The 26,091-nt window shown below is 39.5% G+C and overlaps 1 protein-coding gene across 8 annotated transcripts in view; it reads left to right on the plus strand.

The window, feature by feature from the left end:
* Positions 1–26,091, plus strand: part of PPARGC1A (PPARG coactivator 1 alpha) — a 638,569-nt gene that overhangs the window by 604,551 nt on the left and 7,927 nt on the right. For all 8 annotated transcript variants that reach the window (XM_072809006.1, XM_072809042.1, XM_072808984.1 and 5 more), the window contains 5 exons: positions 12,660–13,575; positions 14,095–14,199; positions 14,400–14,520; positions 23,991–24,112; positions 24,445–24,596. In XM_072809006.1, coding sequence (XP_072665107.1) covers positions 12,660–13,575; positions 14,095–14,199; positions 14,400–14,520; positions 23,991–24,112; positions 24,445–24,596 — 1,416 coding nt within the window. The remainder of the gene's footprint in view (positions 1–12,659; positions 13,576–14,094; positions 14,200–14,399; positions 14,521–23,990; positions 24,113–24,444; positions 24,597–26,091) is intronic.

Here is a 26,091-nt window from a genome sequence, read left to right on the forward strand (position 1 = left end):
TTATGTGTGTGGACACATTTATGTGTGCAAATGTCTATCTTTATATGCATGCATACATGTGCACATATATACTCGCCCATAGGCATATACATAACATCATTTCTTAAATAAGTTATAATTACTTATATGGTTATAAGTAACTTTTATGTATATATATATATATATATATATATATATATCATATTCAGTAGAGGCCTTCTTATCTGACCAATAAGAATGAGTATCTGGTGGGTTTATAAAAAAAAACTGATTAAAGTATCCAATGTCATTTTGTTTTTGCCTAAGTCATATAAAGAAACATTCAAAGATCAGATTTTTTGTATAAGAAACAGAGACCTTTGCCTTGAACTTAAAAATCCTCACTGGCAATCCATTAATCTTTCTGGCACAAACTGTAGTCATGATGTATCTTAGATGGTATCCACTGTTCAATTCTTGCTTTTTAGAGGAAAAGAATTAAAGATCTTTGTGTAGTAGTCTGAGCGCAAAATCATTCTAGATTTTTATGCTTTTCCTATAAATAAATAATAATCATAATTTACCATGTTTTCCCAGTGTTTCCAATACCACCTGTCTATAACTGATTGGACAGCTTCTTCTTTCAATGACATACCTTTATTGGTTCTTCTTATGGAAACATTTTTTCTTATACTTCATACAATGGCATAGTATTTTGTTATCTTACATAATTCCAGTTACCACTATAATAGACATCAACTGGTTTGGGAAATACTACTGTGGCTCATGATAACAACTCCATTGAAAGGAATCTATTAACTATGAGTATTCAGAATGTTGTATTAGTCACTTATTTTGTTTCAGAGGGAATTGAGAAAGCTTCCACTTTGTATAGCCACACCGAGGCTTCTGTTAAAAGGTTTTTATTAGAGGCACCTGGGTGGCTCAATTGGTTAAGGTTTTGCCTTTGGCTCGGATCATGGTCTTGGGAGAAGTCCCGGGATCAAGCCCACTTCAGGGTCCCTGCTCAATGGGGAGTCTGCTTGTCCCTCTGTCCCTCCCTCTGCTTGTGCTCTCTCACTCTTTCTCTCTCTCAAATAAATAAATAAAATCATAAGCAAAAGGCTTTTTATAATTCTCATAAATAATAAAGCTTACTATAAAAGTGTCAAAAATATAAACTAGTGGGAAAATATTCATAATTCTTTTTTTTTAATTTACTTATTTATTTGAGAAAAAAAGAGAGAAAGAGAGAGCATGAGCAAGGGGAGAGGCAGATGGAGAGGGAGAGGGAAATAATCTCAAGTAAATTCCCTGCTGAGCACAGAGCCCGATGAGGAGCCTCTAACCCACAACCCTAAGATCATGACCTTAGCAAAAACCAAGAGACAGACACTTAATTGACTGAGCCACCCAGGTGCCCCTATTCACAATTCTAAGGTGCAAAGTTATCCATAGCATTTTCTTCCTATGGATAATCTTATACATTATATTTATACTATAGTCATTTTGTATATATAATTTTGCATCCTGATTTTTCAGTTAACATTTTAATGAGAAAATTATTTTATTATCACAGACCTTTTATTATCAGGTTTTTAGTGTGTTGTATGACATTAATCTTAGTAGTTACATCAAAATTTATTTAATCACACTCGCATTATAAATTTAGGTTGTTTTGAAGTGTAACCATTTTGAAATAGCACTGCTTTAGAAATGTTTGTTCATAATTTTTTACAGAAGTATAGTCGACATACGATGTTATATTAGTTTCAGGTATACAACATCGTAATTCAACACTTCTATATATATTGCAGTGCTTGCCATAATAAGTGTAGTTACCATCTGTCACCATACAAGTTATTACACTATTATTGATGAATTCCCTATGCTGTGTTTTTTATCCCTGTGACATATTTATAACTGGAAGTTTGTACCTCCTCATCCCCTTCACCTATTTTGTGCATCCCTCCACCTCCCTCCCCTCTGGCAAACATCAGTTTGTTCTCTGTATTTATGAGTCTGTTTCTGTTTTTTGTTTGTTTGTTTTGTTTTGTTTTTTAGATTCCCTACATAAGTGAAATCATATGGGATTTGCGTTTCCCTGTCTGACTTATTTCACTTAGCATAAGACACTGTAGATCCATTCGTGCTTTCACAAATGGCAAGATTTTATTCTTTTTTATGACTGAGTAATATTCCATAATATATGTATACTACATCTTATTTATTCATCTATTGCTTTTCTGTTTTGGTTATTATAAATAATGCTGCAATAAACATAGAGATGCATATATATTTTCTAATTAGTGTTTTCATCTTTGTTGAGTAAATACCCAATAGTGGAATTACTGAATTATATGGTACTTCTATTTTTAATTTTTTTGAAGAATCTCCATATTGTTTCCAGAGTGGCTGTGCCAATTTACATTTCCTCCAGCAGTCACAGGTTTCTTTTTTTTTTTTCCCTACATTCTCATCAACACTTGTTATTTCTTGTATTTTCGCTACTAGTCATTCTGATAGGCAGAAGGTGATATTTCATTATGGTTTTAATGTCCATTTTCCTGATCATTTAAGGATGTTGAGCATCTTTTTATGTGTCTATTGGCCATCTATATGTATTCTTTGGAAAAATATCTATTCAGGTCCTTTGACCATTCTAATCAGATTATTTGTGGGTTTTTTGTTATTGTTGCTATTGTTCTATTCATAAATTTTATCTTATTTTCTCAAAATAAACTATTATTAGTTTTTAATAATGACTACAAAGATATAACATCTTGGTGTCTTTTGGTATATATTGCCTCATTGCTATCCTGAGAAGTTCTTTCATGGATAGCCCTATTAACCCTACATGGATATACTTGCCTTACTGCACATTTCCAAAGATATCCCATGCTAGCATTTTTAAAATGTTATATATATATGAATATATCATTTTAATTGCATTCCTTCCATTAGTGAGATTATGATGTTACAAAAAGCACTTCTATTTCCTTCTTGTAAAAGTTTTAACATTTTTCTTATTGATAGATACCTAATTTTAAATAATTTAGTGATGACTTTGAAAGTTTAGTAGCCTACACTATTGAAAGACAAGTAGAGATTTATAGAAGATACATTTTTTTACATATTTAGAATCCTTAAAAATATACACAGTGTATTTCTGTCAGTGAATCAGAATTTATCTGACTGGTTTAAATCTTTTTCTCTTGGTGCTTTGAAAGATTATTGGCTACAGTGGAAATCAGTTTACCAACATGTTTTTAATATGTGCTCTATGCTTTCAATATGTCTTAGGAGATATACATCAAATAGAAGACCTAGAGACTGATCCATATAAAGCATGAAGCATTGTAGTGGCCTTCTAAACAGATGTTCTTGTGTTTAAGATGTGGGTTTATAGTTTGTTGGGGGAAACAACACACATTGTACAAGTAGCATGAAGGCAAAATATTATTTATTATCTATAAGGTTTTGTTACCTTCTAAGAAAGATGGACCCAGAGGGTGTTTTTGAGTTTATTGAGTGTGGTAGTTTTAAGTGTGAAGGTGCAAATTAGAGAAACTGAGGTAGGGCCCAATTGCATTACAAAGTAGAAAGAATGTAGAGCTCTAGGAAAACAAGGGGCTGAGGAGGAACTTGGAAAAATAGAAATTTGGAACTTGATTGGAGGGTGGTGTGAGGAAGAGTTTTTTTGGGATAGACGTATGTTTGAAATGCTATGCAGTATGTGATGCTTATGATCACCATCTCCTCGAACAATCTTTAGTAAAATTTCTTGCATGGTAGGAATTGAAAGAGGTGACAGACACTGATTGCACCTCCAGGGAATCACCAAAGGGAGAAAAGAAGTTATCAAAGGGAACCCTGTAACTTTGCCTCAAGTTAAATGCAGAAGAGTGAAAAGAATTATAAAGATGGTTCAAGGACTGGAGGCAGAATTAAGGCGATATCATTAGTGAAGGACCCAGGTAATCCACGGAGAGGAGTGTGGAGGGATTGGTGCTCTCTGTGGGCTAAACCACCTTGGGGAGCCTTTGGGAGAGAAATATTTGTATCGGATTTGAACTGCACAGATGGAAAGTGGAGAGGATATTGATGGAGCAGAAGCAAGAAAGTAGGAAATCAAAAAGGTGTTTGAGTAACACTGTACTTGGCATGGGCAGTGAAATCAACAAGGAACTACAAGACGGAGCATGTACTTTTCCTCCTTCATCTTTTAATTGCTAAAATGCTCTCTCTGTCCTTAATCTTTTCTGGGTTTTAGTTTCCTTAATGTTAAAGTCATAGTTATAATCCCCAAATCAAATTACTGTCTGACTCAAAGGACTAAAATATAGGTTGAAAAATAAAATTGCCAGTACTCAACCATTTTTGACATCCAAAAATGGCAATTACATGTGCAGTCAGCCAGAATTTAAAAACTTTATAAACAGTGAAGCTCCAGGTAAAAGTAGTCTGCTATGATTTCTAAAAGCAGACAGCATAGCTTAGTGAGGTTGTGCAAAACCATGGCTCTGACATTGGACAAACCCAAGTTCAAATTCTGGATCTACCATCTAGCAAGGTGACCTGTGGTCATTTTAATTAACTTCTGTAAGACTCAGGATCCTAATGAACCAAACGAAGATAATAACAGTACCTGTATCTCATTGAGTCACTCTGAGGATAGAGGTAAAACATGAAAAAGGCTTCCTCCAGTGCCAGTGTATGTAAGTATTCAATAAATATTAGATATTGAACTACTAATTCTGCATTAACTTTATCTGCTGAGGTCATTGTACCTTGTTGTTCATCTTTTCAACTTTTAATTATCTTACCTGTTTCCTTTCAGTGACCCTAATGTTTTTTTTTTTTCTCTTTGGTACACTCATATATGGACTTCTATATTTTCTTTGTGGCAAAATTCCCTCTAATTCCGCTATAAAACTGAAGATACACTGTTTTTTGGTGTGAGTATAGGATTCACCAAATCAAGGTAGAAAGATCTACTCCTTGATGGTCTCTTAACAACAGCTACTTCTACATTACTATACGTTCTGGAGGTTACACACTCCCTAGAAAGCATGTTATACATGTTTGTTTGTTTATTTATTTATTTACATTCTCTGGCCATTTCACTTTCGAGGAAAAAGCTATATGTTGACCCTAGCTCTGTGGTGGACTCGCGCTTCAAAGCACATCCATGCGATGAGAGATGATGTCTCTTTACTGAAGCCTTAATTTTAAAGATAATAGTCAACATCTGTTATGTTAAATAGGTTTCATTTCACTTGCCAAATGTCATTGACTGGTATTGGCGACCAGGAGCATTGTGTTGAGGAGAATTCCAAGGCCAAGTCTGTACTCATGAAAATGTCACCATCAATTAATGATGTCTGCCATAGGTGCGGCAAGGAAGTGGACAGAGTGGAAACATTCATGTTGTTGATCTGTTGATCCTTGGTCTATAGGCTTAATCCATGTTGTTCTGGCCAAGGAAATGGATCAAGCTGTTGCCCAGGACTTTCTGGTGTCTTCTTTTTCTTTACTCTCACAAATGTTTGTTTGTTTATTTATTTATTTATTTATTTATTTATTTATTTATTTATTTATTTTCAAAACATTTTATTTGTTTATTCATGAGAGACATGGAGAAAGAGAAGCAGAGACATAGGCAGAAGGAGAGGCAGGCTCCTGATGTGGGACTTGATCCCAGGTGCTTGGGATCAGGCCCTGAGCTGAAGGCAGACGCTCAACTGCTGAGCCACCCAGGCATCCCTACTCTCACAAATGTTAGTGAAATTTTCCAAACATTTGAGTACAAGTGTAAAGAGTCAACAAAATTCTGAGACCTCCAGAATACTCCCTCTGCCCCATCTGCAGAGTCTTTGGGAAACAGGAGGGATGAGACAGGAAGTTTGCTTTATTAGGTATTGCCAGCTGGTCTGACTTTGTGATTGTCCTAAACTAGCTCATTTTGGCTGATAAAAAAAACACTTCTTTTTTACAGGTGTAAAAACTAATTTGATTTCAAAATAGCTGTTAGTAAAGCAAGATGAGAGTAGAGAATGCTCTTTTGGCAGAAGGCATTTAAATCTATTGCATATGGAGATTTTCAGAGTGCTAGACTTTTTTTGTTTCTGAAATGGAAACGGCAAAGCAATGTCAGTTCAACTAGATGATGGTTTTAGCCACTAGACATGAAGGAATTTGGTTAGGGACCAAGTGGCTGACCCCCAAATTTCACATATATGAATATGTATGTGTACATATAAATTGTTTTTAAAGTTATTACTATAAAAGTAATAAAACAGAGTATAATTATTTTATAACCAATTAGGGAAATGGAAAGAATAAAATAGTCAGCAGTTTCACCATCCTAACACACTAGGTCTTAGCAATGTCGTCCTCCATTAGTATTGTATTTCTCTCATGGTTTTGATGATAGAAGACGAGTGATTAGGTGCCATTTTTTTTTCCCAGTTTATGTTTTCCCTTGGTTTAAATGGGCAATCATTCACATTGCACCTTGGTGGACTTGTGCTTAAGAACCCACTCATTAACCAATCAATTTGTAATTTCTTTTATGTGTAGTTTTATATTATTATCCTTTTTGCACTTCCTATTTAAGAATTTATTTTGCTGGACGGAATATTGACAGACAACACAAATTTGCTGTACCCTTTGGGCATATACATCTTTTGTATGTGCCTTATCTTTGGGGAAATAAACCAAAGCAAAATATGAGCAGTAGTTGGTAGTTTTACAAGGAAAACCCTAGCATGAGAGAACTGGAAAGTGATTTTGACAGGTCATATAATCCATTCCTGAGCCCAAAGAATCCAAGAGAGGGAGACCCCACAAATTCTCTTACAGCCCATTCCAATGTTTGGCAACTCTTACCGTCAGGGATTTCTTCCATATTTCAACTATATCCTTCATTTCCTTTTTTTGGTCTCATTCTTCTAGACCCAACATCTGGAAGGATCATTCCTTTGTTCTCGAGTTATCTTTTTGGGAAATAGCTACTATCCAAATTTCTTTTAAGCCAGGAATAACAAAGTACTTACACCAGCTTCAGGGGAGTTTGGTGATAGCTGCCTGGAAAGACAGGTCCCCTCCCCCACTCTCAGCCCAGCTCCCGCTCCAGCGCTGTGGGAAAGGGCACAGGAGCCAATTAATAACTTCATCTTCCATGAGCAAGAGTTGGAGAATTAGGCACATGTCCTAGAAAGGCTCTGAAGCTTTTCTGTGAGGCCAGTCTGTTCCCCAGAACCCAGGCGTGATGTAGGACGCAGTGAGTGGTAAAGGGCAGGGGCACTGGCAGTCAGAGCAGTTTAGGGTGATGGTCACCCCAGGACTGAGCAGGGTAAGGGAGGTTCCTCCGTTTGAGCATTAATGCTTCAGTGGCTGGCTCCTCTGGGGCTCAGAAAGTCCTGGGGAGGTTGGGGGCCGGAGAGGGCATATTTTATACCAAATATTCCCACTAGCAGAGCAGTACAGTTCCTACTGAGTAGCAGCCCTTCCTGTGATCTCTTGACACCCACTCCAAGTTCTTGAGGCACAGAATAGAAGAGTAGGATAAGCCACATGCCTCTCTGCCCAGTCCTTTCTCAGTAAGGTTTTAAGGAAATTAGAAACTCGTCTTCTCATCGTTTCTCCTTAAGAAATATTTCAACTCTCTCATGAATAAATAAATAAAAATCTTTAAAAAAAAAGACAAGAAATATTTCAACTGACATGTGACCTGAGAAAAATCCCACTACCAAAGAAAGTCCAAAGCAAGTCACAAATAGAGAATGAGATTCTGTAAAATGTTATAAATCATTAAAAAGAAAGAAAGAAAGAAAGAAAGAAAGAAAGAAAGAAAGAAAGAAAGAAAGAAAGAAAGAAAGAAAGAAAGAAAGAAAAGAAAGAAAGAAAGAAAAAAACAGAAAACAAACCCTGCTGGAGTCATTGGGTGGATCGCGGAACACACATGCACACACACACATGCACACACATCCACAGCAGAGGAGTCATCGTTTATCAGAGTCATTCAATTAAACAAACAAACCCAAAAGAGAACTCCTCAAAGAAAATCGTTTTATAGCACATAATGAAAAACAAAACAAAACAAAACTTGTCTCTGACTTTTTTTTTTTTTAAATAAAAGGGCTGTTTAAAAAGATGACTGTGGAGTGTGTAGCACTTCTCCCAGATTTGCTGTGCAGAAGTGCATAAGTGTGAGTGATGCAGAGGTACTTGTTTATTATAGAACACATTTCAATGCAGTAATCATAAATATTGCTAAGGTTGTGCTCTGTTGAAATATGACCTACATACTCTTGATTGTTTGTGTTACGTGATTTGTCTGACACCCATTACATTCTGGGTAATAGCAGCCATTTGTTGCTCTGCACAGCAGGCTCTTTTGACAAAAGAAAATAGGCAGTAATAAAAAAGCTATAGTCTGAATTACATTCTGCACAGTGCTGCACTGCTGAGAGTTTGTGCAAGTGTGTTAACAATGCTCTGAACTGCCTCTTGTCAGCCTTCAGCCTGTAATGGCCATCTGTCCTCACATAAATCTGTCAAAACCTGCTAAGTTCAAGAGAGAGCATGGAATATACCTTGTACTGTCAACACCAAAATGTACACATTCCCCAGAAAATCAACACACAGGAAATAATCCGGAGGTTATGGGAGGCATTAGCACTGTTGATTTAAGCTTGTGGGGTGAAATTGAGAGTCTGGCCATTAGAGGGAAGATGAGCAAAGGTAGTGGCATCAGGGAATGGAGTATTGACTGCCCTCCTACCGCAGGGAACTGGGTTCTGGGTGGCGGACATGGGAGACATCCAGTTCGTCCCGTTGCAGCAAGGGGTCCCTGTGCCCATGAGTGTCTCTTAAAAGTTTGACACCATGTTTAAAAAAAAAGAAAAAGAAAAAGAAAAAAAGAACAAGTGCTTCTTACACTTTTGTTTTGCTTTGCTTTGTTTTGCGTTGGGTCTCCACTCTATCTGGAAATAGATTTTCAATTACGCACTGGTGGTTCCATCCTTGAGATTTCTGTCTCACTTGGAGGTATTCTCTAAGAATGTTTCAGTAAACAGTAAAAAGTTTAAGGAATTATCTGAATTATCTGTTTGCCCTTTCCCACCTACTCACTAATCCTAGAATAACCTCAATCTGTTAAGTAAATATTATTATTAATTATTATTATTATTATTATAAAGTTTATGGAATTATCTGAATTATCTGTTTGCCCTTACCCACCTACTCACTAATCCTAGAATAACCTCAATCTGTTAAGTAAATATTATTATTAATTATTATTATTGTTGTTATTATTTTTTAGTAAGGGGTGCCAACAGAAATTTACAGCCCTGCTATATTCATTCTTAGGCTATGTGTGGTTATCTTAGAGTTTCTGTAAATTTTAAGTACGTACACAAAAACATGTATGTTACTTCAAGTTTTAAAGATTTTCCCATTTATGAAAAGGAACCATGAAGTCCCAGAAGCCCCAGCATCTGGTGTATTATCCAGCACATAGTAGGTGTTCAGTGAATGTCTGTTCCATTGCTACAGGCTGCCTGAGATGTGAAGAATGTAAAAGGTTTGGTTTTTAACTAAAAAAAACTACAATCAAGGTGTCGCCACTCCCAAGAGCAACTTGAGAATCAGTTATTTAAGCAATAATGAGTTTAGGTACTAGGACAAGGGTTTCAAATGTTCAAGACTAAAAAGAATTTCTATATTTAAAATCCCTAGATAGCTGAGCTATTTTTAGGAATAGTCTCTCTTTAATAGTGGCCTAATTTGGTGTTTCTGAAGTTTAGGTTTTCTTTTTATACGTCTAGAATGTCAGTCAAAATACATGTACCTGAGAACAAGGCGATGGGCTGCACAGACATGACAGGAGAGAAGGTCTCTATATGGGGTCCATGAACTGCCTCATTAAAAACGTTTGACCAGCTTCCCCAGTTATTCTTGGGCCACTGAAATGTGAGACCCACTACTAAAGGAGAATCCAGAAAAATTAAAAAAAAAAAAGATTTTATTTATTCATTTGGCACAAAGAGAGAGAGAGACAGTGGGAAAGAGAGAGAGAGAGAGCAAGCGAGCACACAGGAGCAAGTGGAGGGGCAGAGGGAGAGGGAGAAGCAGACCCACCGCTGAGCAGGGGGCTGGAAGCGGGGCTCCATCCCAGGACCCCGGGGTCATGACCTGAGCTGGAGGCAAACGCTTAACCGACTGAGGCACCCTGGCGCCCCTAGAAAAAATAAAAATCAATAAATGAGTAAGAATTTTTGCAAAAATAAGGCAGGCAACATTCTGCTCAGAGCGTATAATCTATTTGGAGAGACAAGATAAAACATACATTCAAAAAGAGATGAGAAAAAAAAAAAACCAAAAAGAGATGAGCAGGAATATATAGCATTGTCCAATAAATACCAAACGGGTGATCCTGGCAATAAATTGTTAGGAAAGTAAAAACCACCCTAGTTTGGGGACCATGAGGAGATTCACGGAGTTGGGTTTTAGGATGTCGACTGTCGTTTCCCCCATTCAAGGGCTACGTCATTTGGAATATTTGACTGTTGTTTGCTCAGCAAAGACAGATTATTCATCATTATTTCTCCGAGCATCTTAGCCTCCTGGAGGACAGATCTGAGAATCTGTGATTTCTTTGCGGGGCGGGGAGGGCAGCATCAGTACCTTTAGATTTGTTGTAATGGTCCTTGAAGAGGGCGGGCGGGAGAATTGGGGCTGTGAGCGGCCAGCGCAGAGGTAAGGGAAACGAGGGGAAAGAGAGAGGAGAGAGAGGAGACTGATCACATGGGAATTTCTTAGACTAAGAGACATCCTTGTCCACGAAAGAGGGATCGGAGGAGAGCGTGCCTCAGTGACACCGATGTTTCATTCAATAACGTGTCACCTCCCGGTTATCTTCCTGCGAAGGCCGCCTGGCCGCCGATCGGGGGAGCTTTCCTGGGGCTCCGAGGTGCTCCTTCTCTTGGTGCTTCCATCTCCCTGTCTTTCCGAACCGTTCTGAGACGGGGTGTCCGAAGTCAAATTACCTGGCGTCTGTGTGGCTTTTCTCCCCTCGTTTAAGGAGCGTTAGCTCTGCGTAACACAAACTGCCAAAGAGTAGTGTCAATATTTTATTGTCGAGCAAATATTCACATTAATTTCCTCTATTTCTTTACTGTAAAGTGGGAGAAAGAGGCACCCTCTTCCTGTTCATATCAAAATTTCACGTGGCTTTCTGTGACCTACTTGGTTATGTGTGTGTGTGTGTATTTTTTCACACACGCAGATGTATATGTATTTTCCCCTTTCTCCAGCAAGCTGAGATTTCTCTGCCATTTCCTTGAAATGTGCAGTTGCCTTAAGTCTAACCCCAGGCTTGTTAGCAGACTTGAAGTTCTTTTCTGCTGAGTAGCCTTCCCCCATCCTCCTAAATAGAAAGTGTGCTGTAAACTCAAATATTCCCTTGTAAGCATAAAGTCATCTGAACTCCAGCCTGCCCTTCTTCAAAGTTCCTTGGACTCTGGAGCCATTTCCCAACTGTCCTCCCTCGGTGGAAAGGGATGCGGAGAACGTCCTTGGGGGGGGGGGGGTGAAAGGTGGTGGAGGCAACTGTAATTCACAGATGCTCCCACGATGGCATCTCATGGAATTTATCTGCTCTTTCATAGAAAAAAAAAAAAAAGTCACCCACTGATGGGGTTTCTCGCATCTCCCTTTCTTATCTTTTGATTTTTGATTTTTTTTTTTTTACTTTTTTAATTAGTGGGTTGCTGAAGTTTGGATCCGTTCCAATCCTCCAGCCTCATCGCCCGCCCCGATGTTGTGCTCTAAATAAAACGGTCCGCTGGCGCTGCAATATTTAGTGTTACTGTTCATTTAGGTTTCTGTTGCAGAACCATATTTTAGACAGAATGTATTAGTTATGCTTACAAGAAAGTATTATACCTACATTAGCCATGGTTTACTAAGTTAATGAACTGTGGAAACAAAGAATCATTGCCGTCAAGTCGCAGAGTTGTCTGGTCCCCTGCCTTGGTCTGTCCTGTTTCACTGAACTTACTTTGAAGTTGTCTGTGTCCCTCTCACCCTGCCCCACATTTGCTGTCAGCCCATCTTTTTTTTTTTTTTTTTTTTTTTTTCTGAGTTGCCTAGTTGTTTGGCTCCATGGGTAGGCATCCTTGATGGGAGAACAATTTCTGGGCCACTTGGATGCTCCGCAGACGCCTTTGCAGACGAATGCTACCAAAGCTCCCTGTCATTCCCCTGGGCCACGCTGTGTTAATTTTCCATAAGGCAGACAGACGATGCCCTTGGAAATGTGAGCTTTGCTCATGCCTGGTGCCGTGGAGGCCGGTCGTAAGGCGCTAATGTTTTCTGGGAAGCAAGATCTGTTAGCATGGGGGTTTAAAAACACCAAATATCACGGATTTCACCGCGGCCTGGCAGTAGTGAGATCCATCTTTCCTGGTGACAGAGGCTTAGCGGGAGAGAGACACTTTCTCAGGGCTTGTCATGAATTCCGTTTCCCTCTTTCTCCCCATTGTCTGAAATCCTGGAAAAGTTAGGGAAACATGTCCTGGCATTTAACAACATGATCTCTGTCTCTTGTTTCTCTCCCCACACCCCTCGTGTGTGTGTGTGTGTGTGTGTGTGTGTGTGTGTGTGTGTGCGTGTGTTTCCTCTTCTACCTTCAGGCCTAACTCCACCCACAACTCCTCCTCATAAAGCCAACCAAGATAACCCTTTCAGGACTTCTCCGAAGCTGAAGTCCTCTTGCAAGACTGTGGTACCTCCGCCATCGAAGAAGCCCCGGTACAGTGAGCCTTCTGGCACCCAAGGCAATACCTCCACCAAGAAAGGGCCCGAGCAGTCTGAGTTGTACGCACAACTTAGCAAGACCTCAGTGCTCACCAGTGGACACGAGGAAAGGAAGGCCAAGCGGCCCAGCCTACGGCTGTTTGGTGACCATGACTACTGTCAGTCAATTAATTCCAAAACGGAAATACTCATTAATATATCACAGGAGCTCCAAGACTCTAGACAACTAGAATATAAAGATGCCTCCTCCGATTGGCAGGGGCAGATTTGTTCTTCCACAGATTCAGACCAGTGCTACCTGAGAGAGACTTCGGGGGCGGGCAAGCAGGTCTCTCCTTGCAGCACCAGAAAACAGCTCCAAGACCAGGAAATCCGAGCCGAGCTGAACAAGCACTTCGGTCATCCCAGTCAAGCTGTTTTTGACGACGAAGCAGACAAGACCAGTGAACTGAGGAACAGTGATTTCAGTAATGAACAATTCTCCAAACTACCTATGTTTATCAATTCAGGACTAGCCATGGATGGCCTGTTTGATGACAGCGAAGATGAAAGTGATAAACTGAACTACCCTTGGGATGGCACGCAATCCTATTCATTGTTCGATGTGTCGCCTTCTTGCTCTTCCTTTAACTCTCCATGTAGAGATTCCGTGTCACCACCCAAATCCTTATTTGCTCAAAGACCCCAAAGGATGCGCTCGCGTTCAAGATCCTTTTCTCGACACAGGTCGTGTTCCCGATCACCATATTCCAGGTCAAGATCAAGGTCCCCAGGCAGTAGATCGTCTTCAAGGTAAACCTCGTGAACGGCCCGCCCAGAGCGTAAGGTCCCCAAACGCACTCACAACCCGCAGACAGCCCAGGCCACCCCCAGGCCACCCCAGGGGCCGGGGCCAGGTCGTTACACAGACAGGCCCCCCCCTCTCCTCTCAAATCCGCCGGCTTTGAGCACGGTGGCCCGAGCCGGTCGGATCACAGAGAGCGATCTGCACGAAACTTGCTCAGCTAACTTTTTCCATTACCTGGAGAGCTGCCCTGTGCCAGGAGAGTTGAGAGCCATGGAGATAAAGCTCACAGGGGACCAGACCGGCGCTGGGCGTGCACAGGGATAGGAGGGGCGGGGAGAGCACACATCGGCCCCCCACCTCTCAGCTGACTGTCACAAGTGTCACCTGGAGGCCTCACCAGTAGCTAGGAGGGAGGCGCCGCTTCCCTAAGACGGTGCTGCAGGGGACGCTCGCTCAGTGGGCCCATAACCGGGGCTTTCGGGGCAGTGCCAAACGCCCTTTCTGCCCTCCCCTCCCTCTCGCAGATCTTGCTACCACTACGAGTCGAGCCACTGCAGACACCGCGCGCACCGAAATTCTCCCCTGTGTGCAAGATCACGTTCCAGGTCGCCCTACAGCCGTCGGCCCAGGTAAGGCGGGGGGCCTCTGCCTATCCCCTCTCTCTGGGCCCTGCCCCAGAAGCTCCCCCCCACCCCGTTAACCCATCCCTCCCACCCCTGCTCCAGACGCCACCTGTTACCTCGACCCCCCCACCCCGACCCCAGTTCCCCGTTGATTGTGCCGGCGTCGGTGGAGGCGGTTGACTTAATGATGAAGTTGTGTTTCTCAGGTATGACAGCTACGAGGAGTATCAGCACGAGAGGCTGAAGAGGGAAGAGTACCGCAGAGAGTATGAGAAGCGGGAGTCTGAGAGGGCCAAGCAAAGGGAGAGGCAGAGGCAGAAGGCAATTGTAAGCAGCCGGGAGCTCCCTTCTGGTTGAAAGGAGGGTTTCTTTTCCTTTCTTGTTTCTTGTCTCTCTCTCTCTCTCTCTCTCTCTCTTTCTCTTTTCTTCTTTGTACATTAGAAAATAAACTAAAGCTAAGGCTTTAATTCGAATTTGCAATATTCAGCCTGTTGACCTGAAAACATCAGGGGGTCCGCGATCCCCCTGGCCCCAGCTTAGGGGGGAACACAAAGTTAAAGGAGCGTATGCTCTTATTCAGACTTCCTATTTCTCAGTCACCTGGAAGCTCATTACTGTTTTCCACTTCTTTTTTTTGTTTTTGTTTTTCCAAAATGGAGGGAGCAGGGATTTATTTTTTTATTTTTTATTTTTTTCGGTCAAATATTGGTTCCATCGGGTCAGACGATGACTTTTTCTGTTCTCTGCTGCCTTTTTGTCAGAGTGTTGAGACGAGGCAGTATCAGGGTTTGGTTTCAGTTTTTGCCTTTTTGGCGGCGTTAGTGTGGGATGGCCTGTGAAGGGACTGGGTTTGAGTTAGGGCCAAAGGAGGCAGGAAAGGCAGAGAGGCTAAAAAGTCATCATCTCTTATGTGTGCTGGGCCAGCGTCTCACTGGGTCGTCGACACATCCACATATCTTATGAGCTACTTTGCAAGAACCCATTCGGTATTTCGGCACTACTTGCTGCAGTGTGTGGTGTTTATTTGACGTACAGACACTACTGGTTCTTAGGTTTAAGATCCAGGTTACGTTGAACCTGTTTGTTCTCTGCGGGTCAGTAGACTTTCAGCACCTGCTCCCAAGCAGTTGACTTACTCCACCTCCTTCCTATTGCTCATCAACTTAGAACCCGGGTGGCAAAAACCCATCCCTGCAATTGTCAGTTTTGTCTCTGCAGACACTCCTAACCAATTACAGAACTCTTCCCACTGAGCCCTCAGGGAGAGTTTGGGTCTCTCTCAACTCAGTGCTTCAGGGAGTCCTGCGTAATCAATCAGAAGGGGCAAGGCTTTTGTTCACTTCAGCTGCCTATCTGTGCCAGCCCCTAAGAGGCATTGCAATTGGATCAGCTTTTCATATATCTTGCAGAGAGGGTAACCAATGTTTAGGGAAATGACTTTTAAACTGTAAAGATTAGATCTACATAGTGTGTCTAAGAAAACTGACTGCCATCTACAAAATCTTGAAAAATCCACCTAAAAGAACTGACTAACGGAGTCACAATCAGGCACTGGCCACAGTTACCAACCAGAGGGAAGAGGTGAACTGAGAGGCGTGTCCATCGCAGGCACTCAAAAAAAAAAAAAAAAAAAAAAAAAAAAGAAGGGAGAAGTAATTGAATACCTAGACTCAAGGTCTAGGATGTTTGCTGTCATTTAATGTTGAATCTACCTAAGACTGCATCAATAGTCTTGTGCAAATTACAATACTTTTCCCCATTCTTCTCAACTTTCAAGTGAGCTGTGATATTAAGAGCTGCCAGAGTGTCATTAGTTAACACTTAAGAAGACTAATGAAAATTAAAAATTCAATTTTTCTAATTTTGCTGTATTTAATTAATAGCCTGTTCAATAATTATAATAACTCACATTTATATAATGCCATATAGTTTACAAAGCCTTTTAATATGGCACATTACAGTTAATCTTTACAAAAGAGAATCATGTTGAGCAAGCATGTAGGAAAATTGTTATTTCAGTGTTTGCGGATTCATATTTAATGAAATCCTTCATGTTTCTTCCCAAAAGTATCACACTGAAGAGAGGGATTAATAGTTCCATCATGTATTTGCTCATTTGGGCAAAATATACCACTATAGGCAAAGCTGTCTAGATAAATGTAGCTAAGTGGCATGCTTCTTTTCCTCTTTCCAAAGATAATTTAGTGCCAGATACTTAACAAAAGTGTATAAAGGGAGGGAGGGGTCTTTTCATTAGTTGGCTCTTTCCAAAACATCAAATAGTGTGATTGGTCTCCTCTCCATAGTTGATGCCTGTACCAAAAGCAACCTTGAGGTCACCAGCCCCAGACTGAAAGCAGATACCTCCTGCCTTCCCTTTGTGTCACTAATGTTGACCAGTTTTTTTTAGTTAACTCTTGGAGCAAGTTGGCCTTTTTCAGTTCTCTCTGAAAGTTGGCCTATATAGTACAAATATCAAGTTGGCTCACATTAAGTCATTTTAAATTAACGAAGCGTTTGTCAGAATTTTGGCTTTCAGATTTTCGTGTTTTTGTTTTTATTTTGGAAAAGGAGATTAAAACAACAACAACAACAACAAAAACCTCCCCAAAAACTGGGACATAGAGATTATTTACTTTACCAACACAGTGAATTATAGTTAATAAGAGCTTACCATAAAGATTTGGGACTTACTCTAAAACTAATCCTCTCTTGGACAATGATATGCTATTTCTGCTTAACATAAGTGGAAACTCAAGATGCTTTATGTGACAAACATTTGCTACGTGATTGGGGTGTAACATTAGGTAAGACCTGGTCCACACATCCAGAGAGCTTCGTCTACTGGCAGATAAAGATATGCAAACAAGCAGTAGGGTATGTTAAGTGCCATTGCAGAGGTTAATCAAGGTACTCTGGTGGCAAATGGGTTGGACACCTAGACCTGAGAGTGATGGAAGGCATCCCTAGAGAGGGTGAGATTGATCTGAAATAAAAAGAAAAGAAGAATTTTGGAGAAAACAAAAAAGAAGGAAAGAAAAGAAAGGCAAAAGTTTTCTACAACCGTGCTATGGAAGATGGTGGCCACAAGGCACATAGTAAATGCTGCTAGTTCTGAATTAAGATGCACTATAAACATGATTGGATTTTGAAGACTTAGCCCAAAAGTGTAAAATTCCTCATTAATACTTTTTATATCAATGACAAACTGAAATGATAATATATTGGATATATTGAGCTAAATAAAATACATTATTAAAATTAAATTTTGTTTCTTTTTACTTTTTAAAATGCGCCTCCTAGATAATGTAAAACTCTATATGCTGCATTGTATTTTTATTGGGCATTGCTATTCTAGACAGAAGCTGTAGCTCACACTAAGTCTCTGGACAGGAGCATGGTGTATTGGGAGACTGCTAGTCATGTAAGCAGAACAGTGGGGCACAGGAGCAATAGGAAATGAGTCTGGAGGGCTCCATGGAAGCCAGATCCCCAAAATGTCCTGCAGGTCATGATAAAGATTTTGAAGTCTATCTTGAAGGCATAGTGAACTTAATGAGTTTACCCATGGGAAGATTTTCTGATCAATTTCCTTCTTCGAGATGATCTACTTTCTTGGGCCACAGTGCGTTTGCAAAGTGTATTTTTATGAACTTAGGTACAGAGGTACATGCAATGAGTTTTGACTCATTTGACTGGATTAGCTTGAGAAATCACTCAGGAAGCAGCAAAAGGAAATAGGACGTTCCGCCCATGCTGGTTAAGTAGGTGATTTCCCTTCATATTTTTGAGACACCCTTAAAGTAATGAACAAGGAGCAAATTATATTTGGAATATCTAGGGTACCGTGCTGGTTATCTATTAATTCAGATCAGGCATATAATTAGAGGACTAGCAGAGCAGAGGCTCAAAAAGGAAATGAAAAAAAAAAAGTTAAAATCATCTAGTAATTGATATTTTACAAAATTAAAGTAGTCTTTGCTATCTTTGTCCTGTGTTCCATGTTGCTTTCATTTTGAGTTCCATAAGGGGATGGTTTAGGAGGTCTATAAGCTTTTCATTGCTTATGAGTCTAGAAATCTTGATCCAGACCAACCTGAGTACAGCAAATCCAAGAGTTAAGAGAAGACTAATGATAAGTTTCTGACACAGAATCCTCCGTTGGGGTTGACCATTGCCATTGTTTGGTTTCTTCTTTTCTCTATTTTTCACCAAAACTTTTTCTCAAGAACTGATTCACCTTCTGCCTTCCTCAGCTTCCTAGGCTTGCAATAATTCAGGTTAATCGGAACTCTGCAAGCCAAAGTTTGGTACTTAATGTCTAAACTGTCACTGCTGTAATTTCTTGTGGAGTTCTAAGTCCAACTCCATTTGCAGTCGGTACAATTTCCTGCCAGAAAACATGATAATGGGATGTTAATTTAAAGGGCAAATCTACACATTATGATATGGCTCAGTGCTTGAAATCCAAACCAGATGTGCCTGGGCAATGACTGTGCCACTTCATTTCTCTCTTCCATTCGTCAGTATATAGCCCAGGAGCCAGGAACAGTGCTTCATCACTGATAATTATCAGCTTCTTCCTAATGAAAAAAAAATGTGTAATTTATCATAGTTATTATTTTGGGAGAAAATAGTTTTCTATCCAAGCCTTTTTACAAGAGGTATTTCGTATGGTTTAGAATATATGGTCTATAATGAATTGAAGCTCACTATTTAGAAATTAGCAGCTTTATTGAAAGTTGTCCTATATCCTCTCAGTCTATATTTTCTGTGTTTTCTGCCCTATTGGTGTGTTTACCTTCATGTCAGCTCTAGGTCGACTATTCTGGATTTATTTGCACCGACCCAACTTTAGACTCTAAGGAAGAGTATTCTTGGGTTGTACTTGGAGGCAAGTAACTTTGGAAAACCGAGTGCTAATAGTTTTGTTTCTCCCCTCAGAGTGCCCCCTAGTAGTAGGTACTTACTGAAGGCCTACTGAATTCAATAGTGTAATCGGTATGAAGAAAAAGAAAGAGAAAAACAACAACAACAACACCTTTTTTTTGACATTTTGTCAAGGTTCTGACATTTGTTTCTGTCCATATAGGACTTTTCACAACCATCCACCTCTCTCACTTCATCTTTTAGAAGGAGGACCTAGCTATACCATTCAGCCTAAAATGGCTTAGATTTTATCCATTCATCTCACATACAGTATTTGGAATTTCTTTGGAATTTCTAAGGAAGTCAGGTTGGTAGCTAATCTGGAAATGAATATAAATCTTTCATGGCTGAAGTTGACATGCAGTTTCCTTAGCATAGGAGAAAGAATCTTTACATTATCCTGACTTGGAAATATAGAATAAAAGTTCTGGGAACTGAAATCTAAATTACATCAGGCTGTTCCTTATTGTTACCTAGCATTGCAGAACATTTTGGTGAGATCACCCATACAGAAGCATCAAGCACAGTACTTGGCATATATTAGAATTCAATAAATGTTAATCTCCATACTAAATTCCCTTTCTCTTAGTCAAATCCCTGTTACCAAGACTAGCTTATTAGTTGATGAGAAACAACCATTGAAATGTTTTCCCCAGCTCACTGGAAGGCTCTGTTCTCTTTTTGATAAAGAGTTTGATAATGCAAAGTCAGTTAATTTCAGTCCCTTTTTTTTCTTTATTTATCCCCCTGTATTTTGATGTAATGATGATTTACTATACCTGTTAATGCAATATAAATCTTCAATTTTGTTATCCACCCCATCAGCGAACTAGCGTTTGTGAAAATTGAAGCTAAAAGATATTTGATGAATGTTCCATCCTCCTCAATAGTGAAAACTGGTCTGAAAATCATTTTTCAAGGAGCTTTTTCCAAAGGTTTAGAGTTCCTCCAAGCCTTTAAGAAGTTGAAAATGTTATTAAGCATTTTGATTTCTTTTCCTTTCATCTCCTGTTTAGAAATTAATGTCTTGAAAAATTGGCTGCAAATGTTAAGGTTTTTTAAAGATATGGAATCTATTCATCTGTCTAATAAAACTGCAACATGTTAAAAATAATCGCTTCTTTGCTAGACATTTTGGCCAATCTTGGAAAGATTTTTGTCTTTGCTTTTAGACCTTCAGATGCCTTTTAGTTTCATTTTTAGCACTAGGAAAACCAAGCACTCTAATCATTTTCTAAAATGAGAATTTCAGCATGTATTCAATCTCTGATCTTTGTAAGGAAGACATGGTTCCATTCCTGTGTTTCATAAAAGGAGATGATAGACAAATAGGTAGTTTACGTGATTGTGCACCAGCCCTTGGGGTTTCTGTTTTTCCCATCTAAATTGTGTCTTCTTTTTACTGCAAAATGTATCAGTATCCGAAAAGGTCCTCTGGTTTATCTTCTTTGTAGGATCATTGTTGCATACAGTTTTGTATAAAGAAGCAATTCAGAGACTGTCCCAATATGTCTGCATATGGACGTGCATATGGTCGATTTTAGCTTTAACTTCAAATTTCCTTGAATACGTAGGCTGTGTGTATTCCCATAATGGTAGTTGAGCAATTTCTTTGTGATGGTTCAATTTCTTTCTCTCTCTTCTGTATTTCCCCCTCCTTTTTCTTTATACAGTAGTAACCTTCCTAAAAGGGCTGATTTAGAAAAAAAAAAAAAGCAACTAAAAAACCATAACACCCATGCAAGCAGGCGCCAGAAAGTTTAGATAATGGTCCCATCCCATTTGGCTGTTTGGCTAGAGCTGGCTGCGTAAAAAGAATGGAATGTGGTGTTATGACTCCCTTGCTCAAGTGTACGACACTGCCCCACGATGCGCCTTGCCATCCTTTTGTATTTATTGATCTCCAGGATGTGCTGGGTGCTCTGGAACAATGCAATTACAGCCTTCGATTGAGACGACATACAATCTACATGGAAGGGAATCAGGCAGTCGACTCTGTTTGCTCTACTTCACCTGGTCAATTATTTAGGCCTGATGGCTGTTGTCAGAGGAATTGTGTTTTACTGAGTATTTCAGGGGAGGCCCCACCTCTGATTTTCAGAAGTGATTTTTAAGAGTGAGAGTTCTGCAAACATGGTAGTTATTCTGTACTTCTTCCACTTAAACCTATGAAAACCAATCATGGAGATCTTAGTCAATTCACTCAGCTGAGCTACCTGGACAGGGTTTTCCCTATGATTAAGCATCAAATGTGGCTTTCGTTCTCTGTTGCCTTAAAGCAAGGATTACACGTAGGCATCTTTAATGTAATGAAGGGCATAAGGGTAATTGTTAAAAATGATTAATTGATTAGCAATTGATTGATTCTTCAACAAGTGTTCATTGAGACTCTGGTATGCTTCAAGTACCCTTAAAACACATTAGTCAAAAAAAAAAAAAACACATTAGTCAATGGGACAGATGTCATTTCTGCTTTCATAAAGATTTCACTGAAGAGGGAGGTGGACATTAAACAATGAATTAACTATTAACTATTTAATTATAATGGGACTTAGAACTATAAACGAGAAATAGCGAGAATACCATAAATACAACCAAGAGGAAGCTTGACCTCATCTCAAGTCTCAGAAAGGAAACGATTGTTGAGTTCAATAAAATTTTAGACGGTATATGTATGTTGGTGAAAAAGAGGGAGAGGCATTGTGGGGAGGATATTACAAGTTGCAAGGGGGCAGCTGGTGCGAAGGCCTTGGAGAATGAGAGGAGCACAGTATATACTAGCGTCTGATGGAAGCTTGATGTGGCTGGGAAATAAAGGGAAGAGCGGGAAGTGGGAGGTGAAGCCCATGATGAAGACAGGTGCAGACCATGCAGGATCTGGTGGGTCCTGTTAATGCTTTAAGTCTTCCCTTAGATGTTATATGAGGCCACTGATATGTTTTAGATAATAATTGACATGATCAGATTTCTGTTCCCTTAGCAAAATTTATTCTGTTTGAAGTGAAGGAGTAGATTAAAGGAGGGTGAATATAGACACAAGATCCGAGTGGGGAGGCTGTCCTGCTAGTCTAGAAAAAGAGGCTGGCAGCTTGGTTTAGGGGAGATGTAATAAGAATGGGCATAGAGGTAGTTATTTAGGAGGTAAAAACCAACAGGGCTTAATGGGTGATTGGATGTGTAGAGAGGACGAAGGGGGAAGAATCGAGAAAGGTTTTTATCCTGAATACCTGGGTAGATGGCATTAACTTCAGTGACACACAAACACTGGAGAAAGACCCACTTGGGAAAAGGTGGCACTGGGGAGCTGGGTTTGGCTAATGTTGGCCTAGCTTGACGTGCTCAGGGGACATCCAGCCTGAGATGTCAGACACTTGGCGATTTGAGTCTGAAGCCCGGAGGAATTTCTCTGATGAAAACAGAAATGAGTGTTGCATGTGGTAAAAGGAGATGAGGCCCGGATGACCAGATCACCTAGGAGAGTATATATTATAGATCTGTGAATTGCTCATTTATATCTCACAAGTGCTTACTGAGTTCTCTTTGCCAGGCCCTTTGCTAAATATTGGGTGTATGAAAAGGAAAGATATTTGGGAAATAACATAGGGCATCTCTTTGCCATAAGCCCAAATTACTCTTTACATCATCCAAGGCAGGAAACTGTTGGTATATCCAGAGAAAATTCTTAGGCAAGCTGAATCTATATGCCTTAGTCTTGTGTTTCTTCATCTCTGCTCCCATCTAACTTAAACTTCTGCAGCCATGAGTTCATTTCATTCTTCTTTGTTCTTAGTAAGCGTATAGATGAGTTGGTAAGCACAGTCTTTATATTAACTCCTTGCATTCTTGAAAAACCTTCTCTTAGTTTTGAGAGACATTATTACCTTTGGCCTTGTCTTCTTAGAACAACTGATAGAGGATTGCTTCTTACACGAAGAAGGGTGTTTTACTGTTTTGTGAAAAAGGAGTCCACCCTGAGGCTATAAGATATTATTTCCATATTTTGTAGGTTATAAATTGCTGATGACTTTCAGATTATGATGATATTGACTCCATTTGTGAAATTAGGCCACACCCTTCTGGTCTGTTCCTAAAATAAGATTCATTGGCAAAGTGAAATTTATAGCCTCTTTTATAGCTCTTATTCTTCAGAGACCCGGGGCTTAAAATAGCCTACATTTTAAGACTGTATTTTTCAAACTATTGTCTTTGGACCACCTGCATCAGAATCACTAGGGTGTACTTATTAAAAATGAAGATCATTGAATTATATGTTCCATTTTTTTTTTGGTACAGACGGGATAAACCCCCAATAATTTGCATTTTTAGTAAACACTGCAGGTAATTTTTATTTATACTAGGGTTTAAAATCATGGTTTTGAGGGAATGTCAAAAATTGTACATCTCATTATTAGAATCCTGAGTAAAGTGAGAAATTAAATGGTTTTGCAAGATGGGTCAGTTTCTTACCAATTTTGAAGATTAAGAATCAAGTCACAAGTGTTACAGTATTTAATAGGCATCGTTCAGCTGCCCAGTGAGAAAAAGATCGCATTAGCCGTATTTCTTCCCTAAGATGTAGAAGCTCATGCAAGAGGAGAGCAGAGCTGGTGAGCAAAAGCAGAAGAGACTGAGGTGCAGGGTAGGAGATATAGGAGAAAGACTGAATTCGGAGTATAGAAAAATGGACACTAAAACTGGGGTCACATGTAGTCTTTCATTCAGTTTTAGTGGATGGTTTGCTTTAACTGGCATGCTCTGCGGGTTCTCGGTATGCATGATTATGCATTTAGAAATGTTTCTAGAGGTGCAGCTTCCTTCCTATCTCCAGAACTGGCAAAAGTCTCTCCTTACTCGCCCCCCCTCCCCAGGAAGAACGCCGTGTGATTTATGTTGGTAAAATCAGACCTGACACAACACGGACGGAACTGAGGGACCGTTTTGAAGTTTTTGGTGAAATTGAGGAGTGCACAGTAAATCTGCGGGATGATGGGTAAGAATCTTCAAGATTATTTCTTGTTTAGAAGCTGACATATGTAAAAAATTATGGCCATAAGATTACTAGGATGGGAATGCTTTGACAGATGACATGTTGAGTTCAGAACCTTATTTATTTTCTTTTATCCCTATTTATTAATCTTTCTAGTTGAGATTTCCTGTCCCAGAAATAAGTATTTAGCTGCTTGACAGGACAATCACACTGATAAATGGATGCAGTGGTTCAGACGTTGGCACCAGCGAAGTCTTCCAAAGTAGGAAGGGTTACAGGCATATATGTTAATGCTTCCTCACCAGCTTTGAACCTCTCTTCTTTGTCCATTGCAGAGACAGCTATGGTTTCATTACCTACCGTTATACCTGTGATGCTTTTGCTGCTCTTGAAAATGGATACACTTTGCGCAGGTCGAATGAAACTGACTTCGAGCTGTACTTTTGTGGACGCAAGCAATTTTTCAAGTCTAACTATGCAGACCTAGGTATGGATTTTATTGTACATGGAATGAGGAATCCATAATGTAGGGCTCAAAATGGAAGCAGATGTAAACCGTAGGCATATTGGGTTGGACCATCGCTTTATTTTGCTAGAGGGAATGTTTGAATACAGATTTTATCTTATTTTTAATTTTTTTTTTTAAGGTGCAAGACAGTTTCAGAAGCAAAGGGCTTAGGTTTTGGCAGCAAAGAGCAGAAGTAAATTCTTTGTACTGTCTTCCCAAATGCTGAGAGTCTGCACTGGTTGTGTGTGTATGTGCGTGCTTGCATGTGCTTATGTTGTGTGTGCATATGTGTGTGTATGTGTGTGTGTCTTTGCATAGGTTTGCAATGTGCTATTGCTTTCTGTGCCTGCCCTGAATCCTTCTGTATAAACCTTTGCATTATCATCGTTGTCTTATGGAACAGAATATGCAACAGGATATTCTGGTTCTTTTTTCCTTATTATCCTACAATCTCTTAAAAATGTTAAGACACATTCTACAAATTACACCTTGAGAGGAGAAAATATAATTTCATATGCTAAATCACACTATACTTTCTTTAAAACAAAAGGAGGAAAGAAAACTGTTATTTTTTTTGAGTGTTTCCATATGCTAGGCACTGTGCCAGGGGCTCAGCAAGCATTTTCTTATTTAATTACCAGAACAATCCTAGGAGGTGGTTATTATTATTATCATCCTCCTTTTATAGATAAGGAAACTGAAGCATTTGTAAATATTCCTTTTCCCTGTTATAAAATTTGTATAGACTCAAGGGGTAAATTTTGGAAAATATGAAAAGCATTAAGAAAAATAGTCAGATCAGCTGTCAGCCCATACCCAGAGATCTGCTGTGTGACTTACTGTCCAGTGTTTTGTCTCAGGATGTCTAATTTCTTATAGTTGGGGGTCACATAATTTAGATCTATCCATTTTTTAAATTCAGCTCTTCTCAACTCATATTACGTAAGTTCATTTTCCACCATATTCTCAAGGATTAAAAATAATTTATCAACTTAGTTAAATGGTCACACAGTCTTGTGTTAGGTGATACCGTTATATGTAATCATTCCGTTATAGCTAAACCTTTATTCAACTTCCAATTTTTTGGCCATTATAAATAATGCCAAAATGGACATCTTAATTTTCTTCCCCGTTTTAATTTGGTCCCTTTGACTGCCATTCCCTATTTAATGTATTGGAAACCTTTAAGTCCTTTGATGAAGGAATGAAGGAATGAAATGGCAAATGTCTTGTGCATATGACGTAAATAATTTAAATCAGTTTATAATAATCATCATCATAAAATTAACATATAAATGTATTCCTCAGCATTACTATATACCTGTCTGCCCTTGCTTTGGCTCAGTATAAAGAAAGAAATGAATACCAAATATAGGGATTTTTTTTTCCTCCCTTCCACCAAAGTGATGTCTTCCTAAAGTAATTGATATAGGTGGTGTGCATTGTTCAGGGGAATATGCTATAATTCACTTCA

The sequence above is a fragment of the Canis lupus genome, chromosome 2 (assembly GCF_048164855.1).
Source record: "Canis lupus baileyi chromosome 2, mCanLup2.hap1, whole genome shotgun sequence".
NCBI lineage: Eukaryota > Metazoa > Chordata > Mammalia > Carnivora > Canidae > Canis > Canis lupus.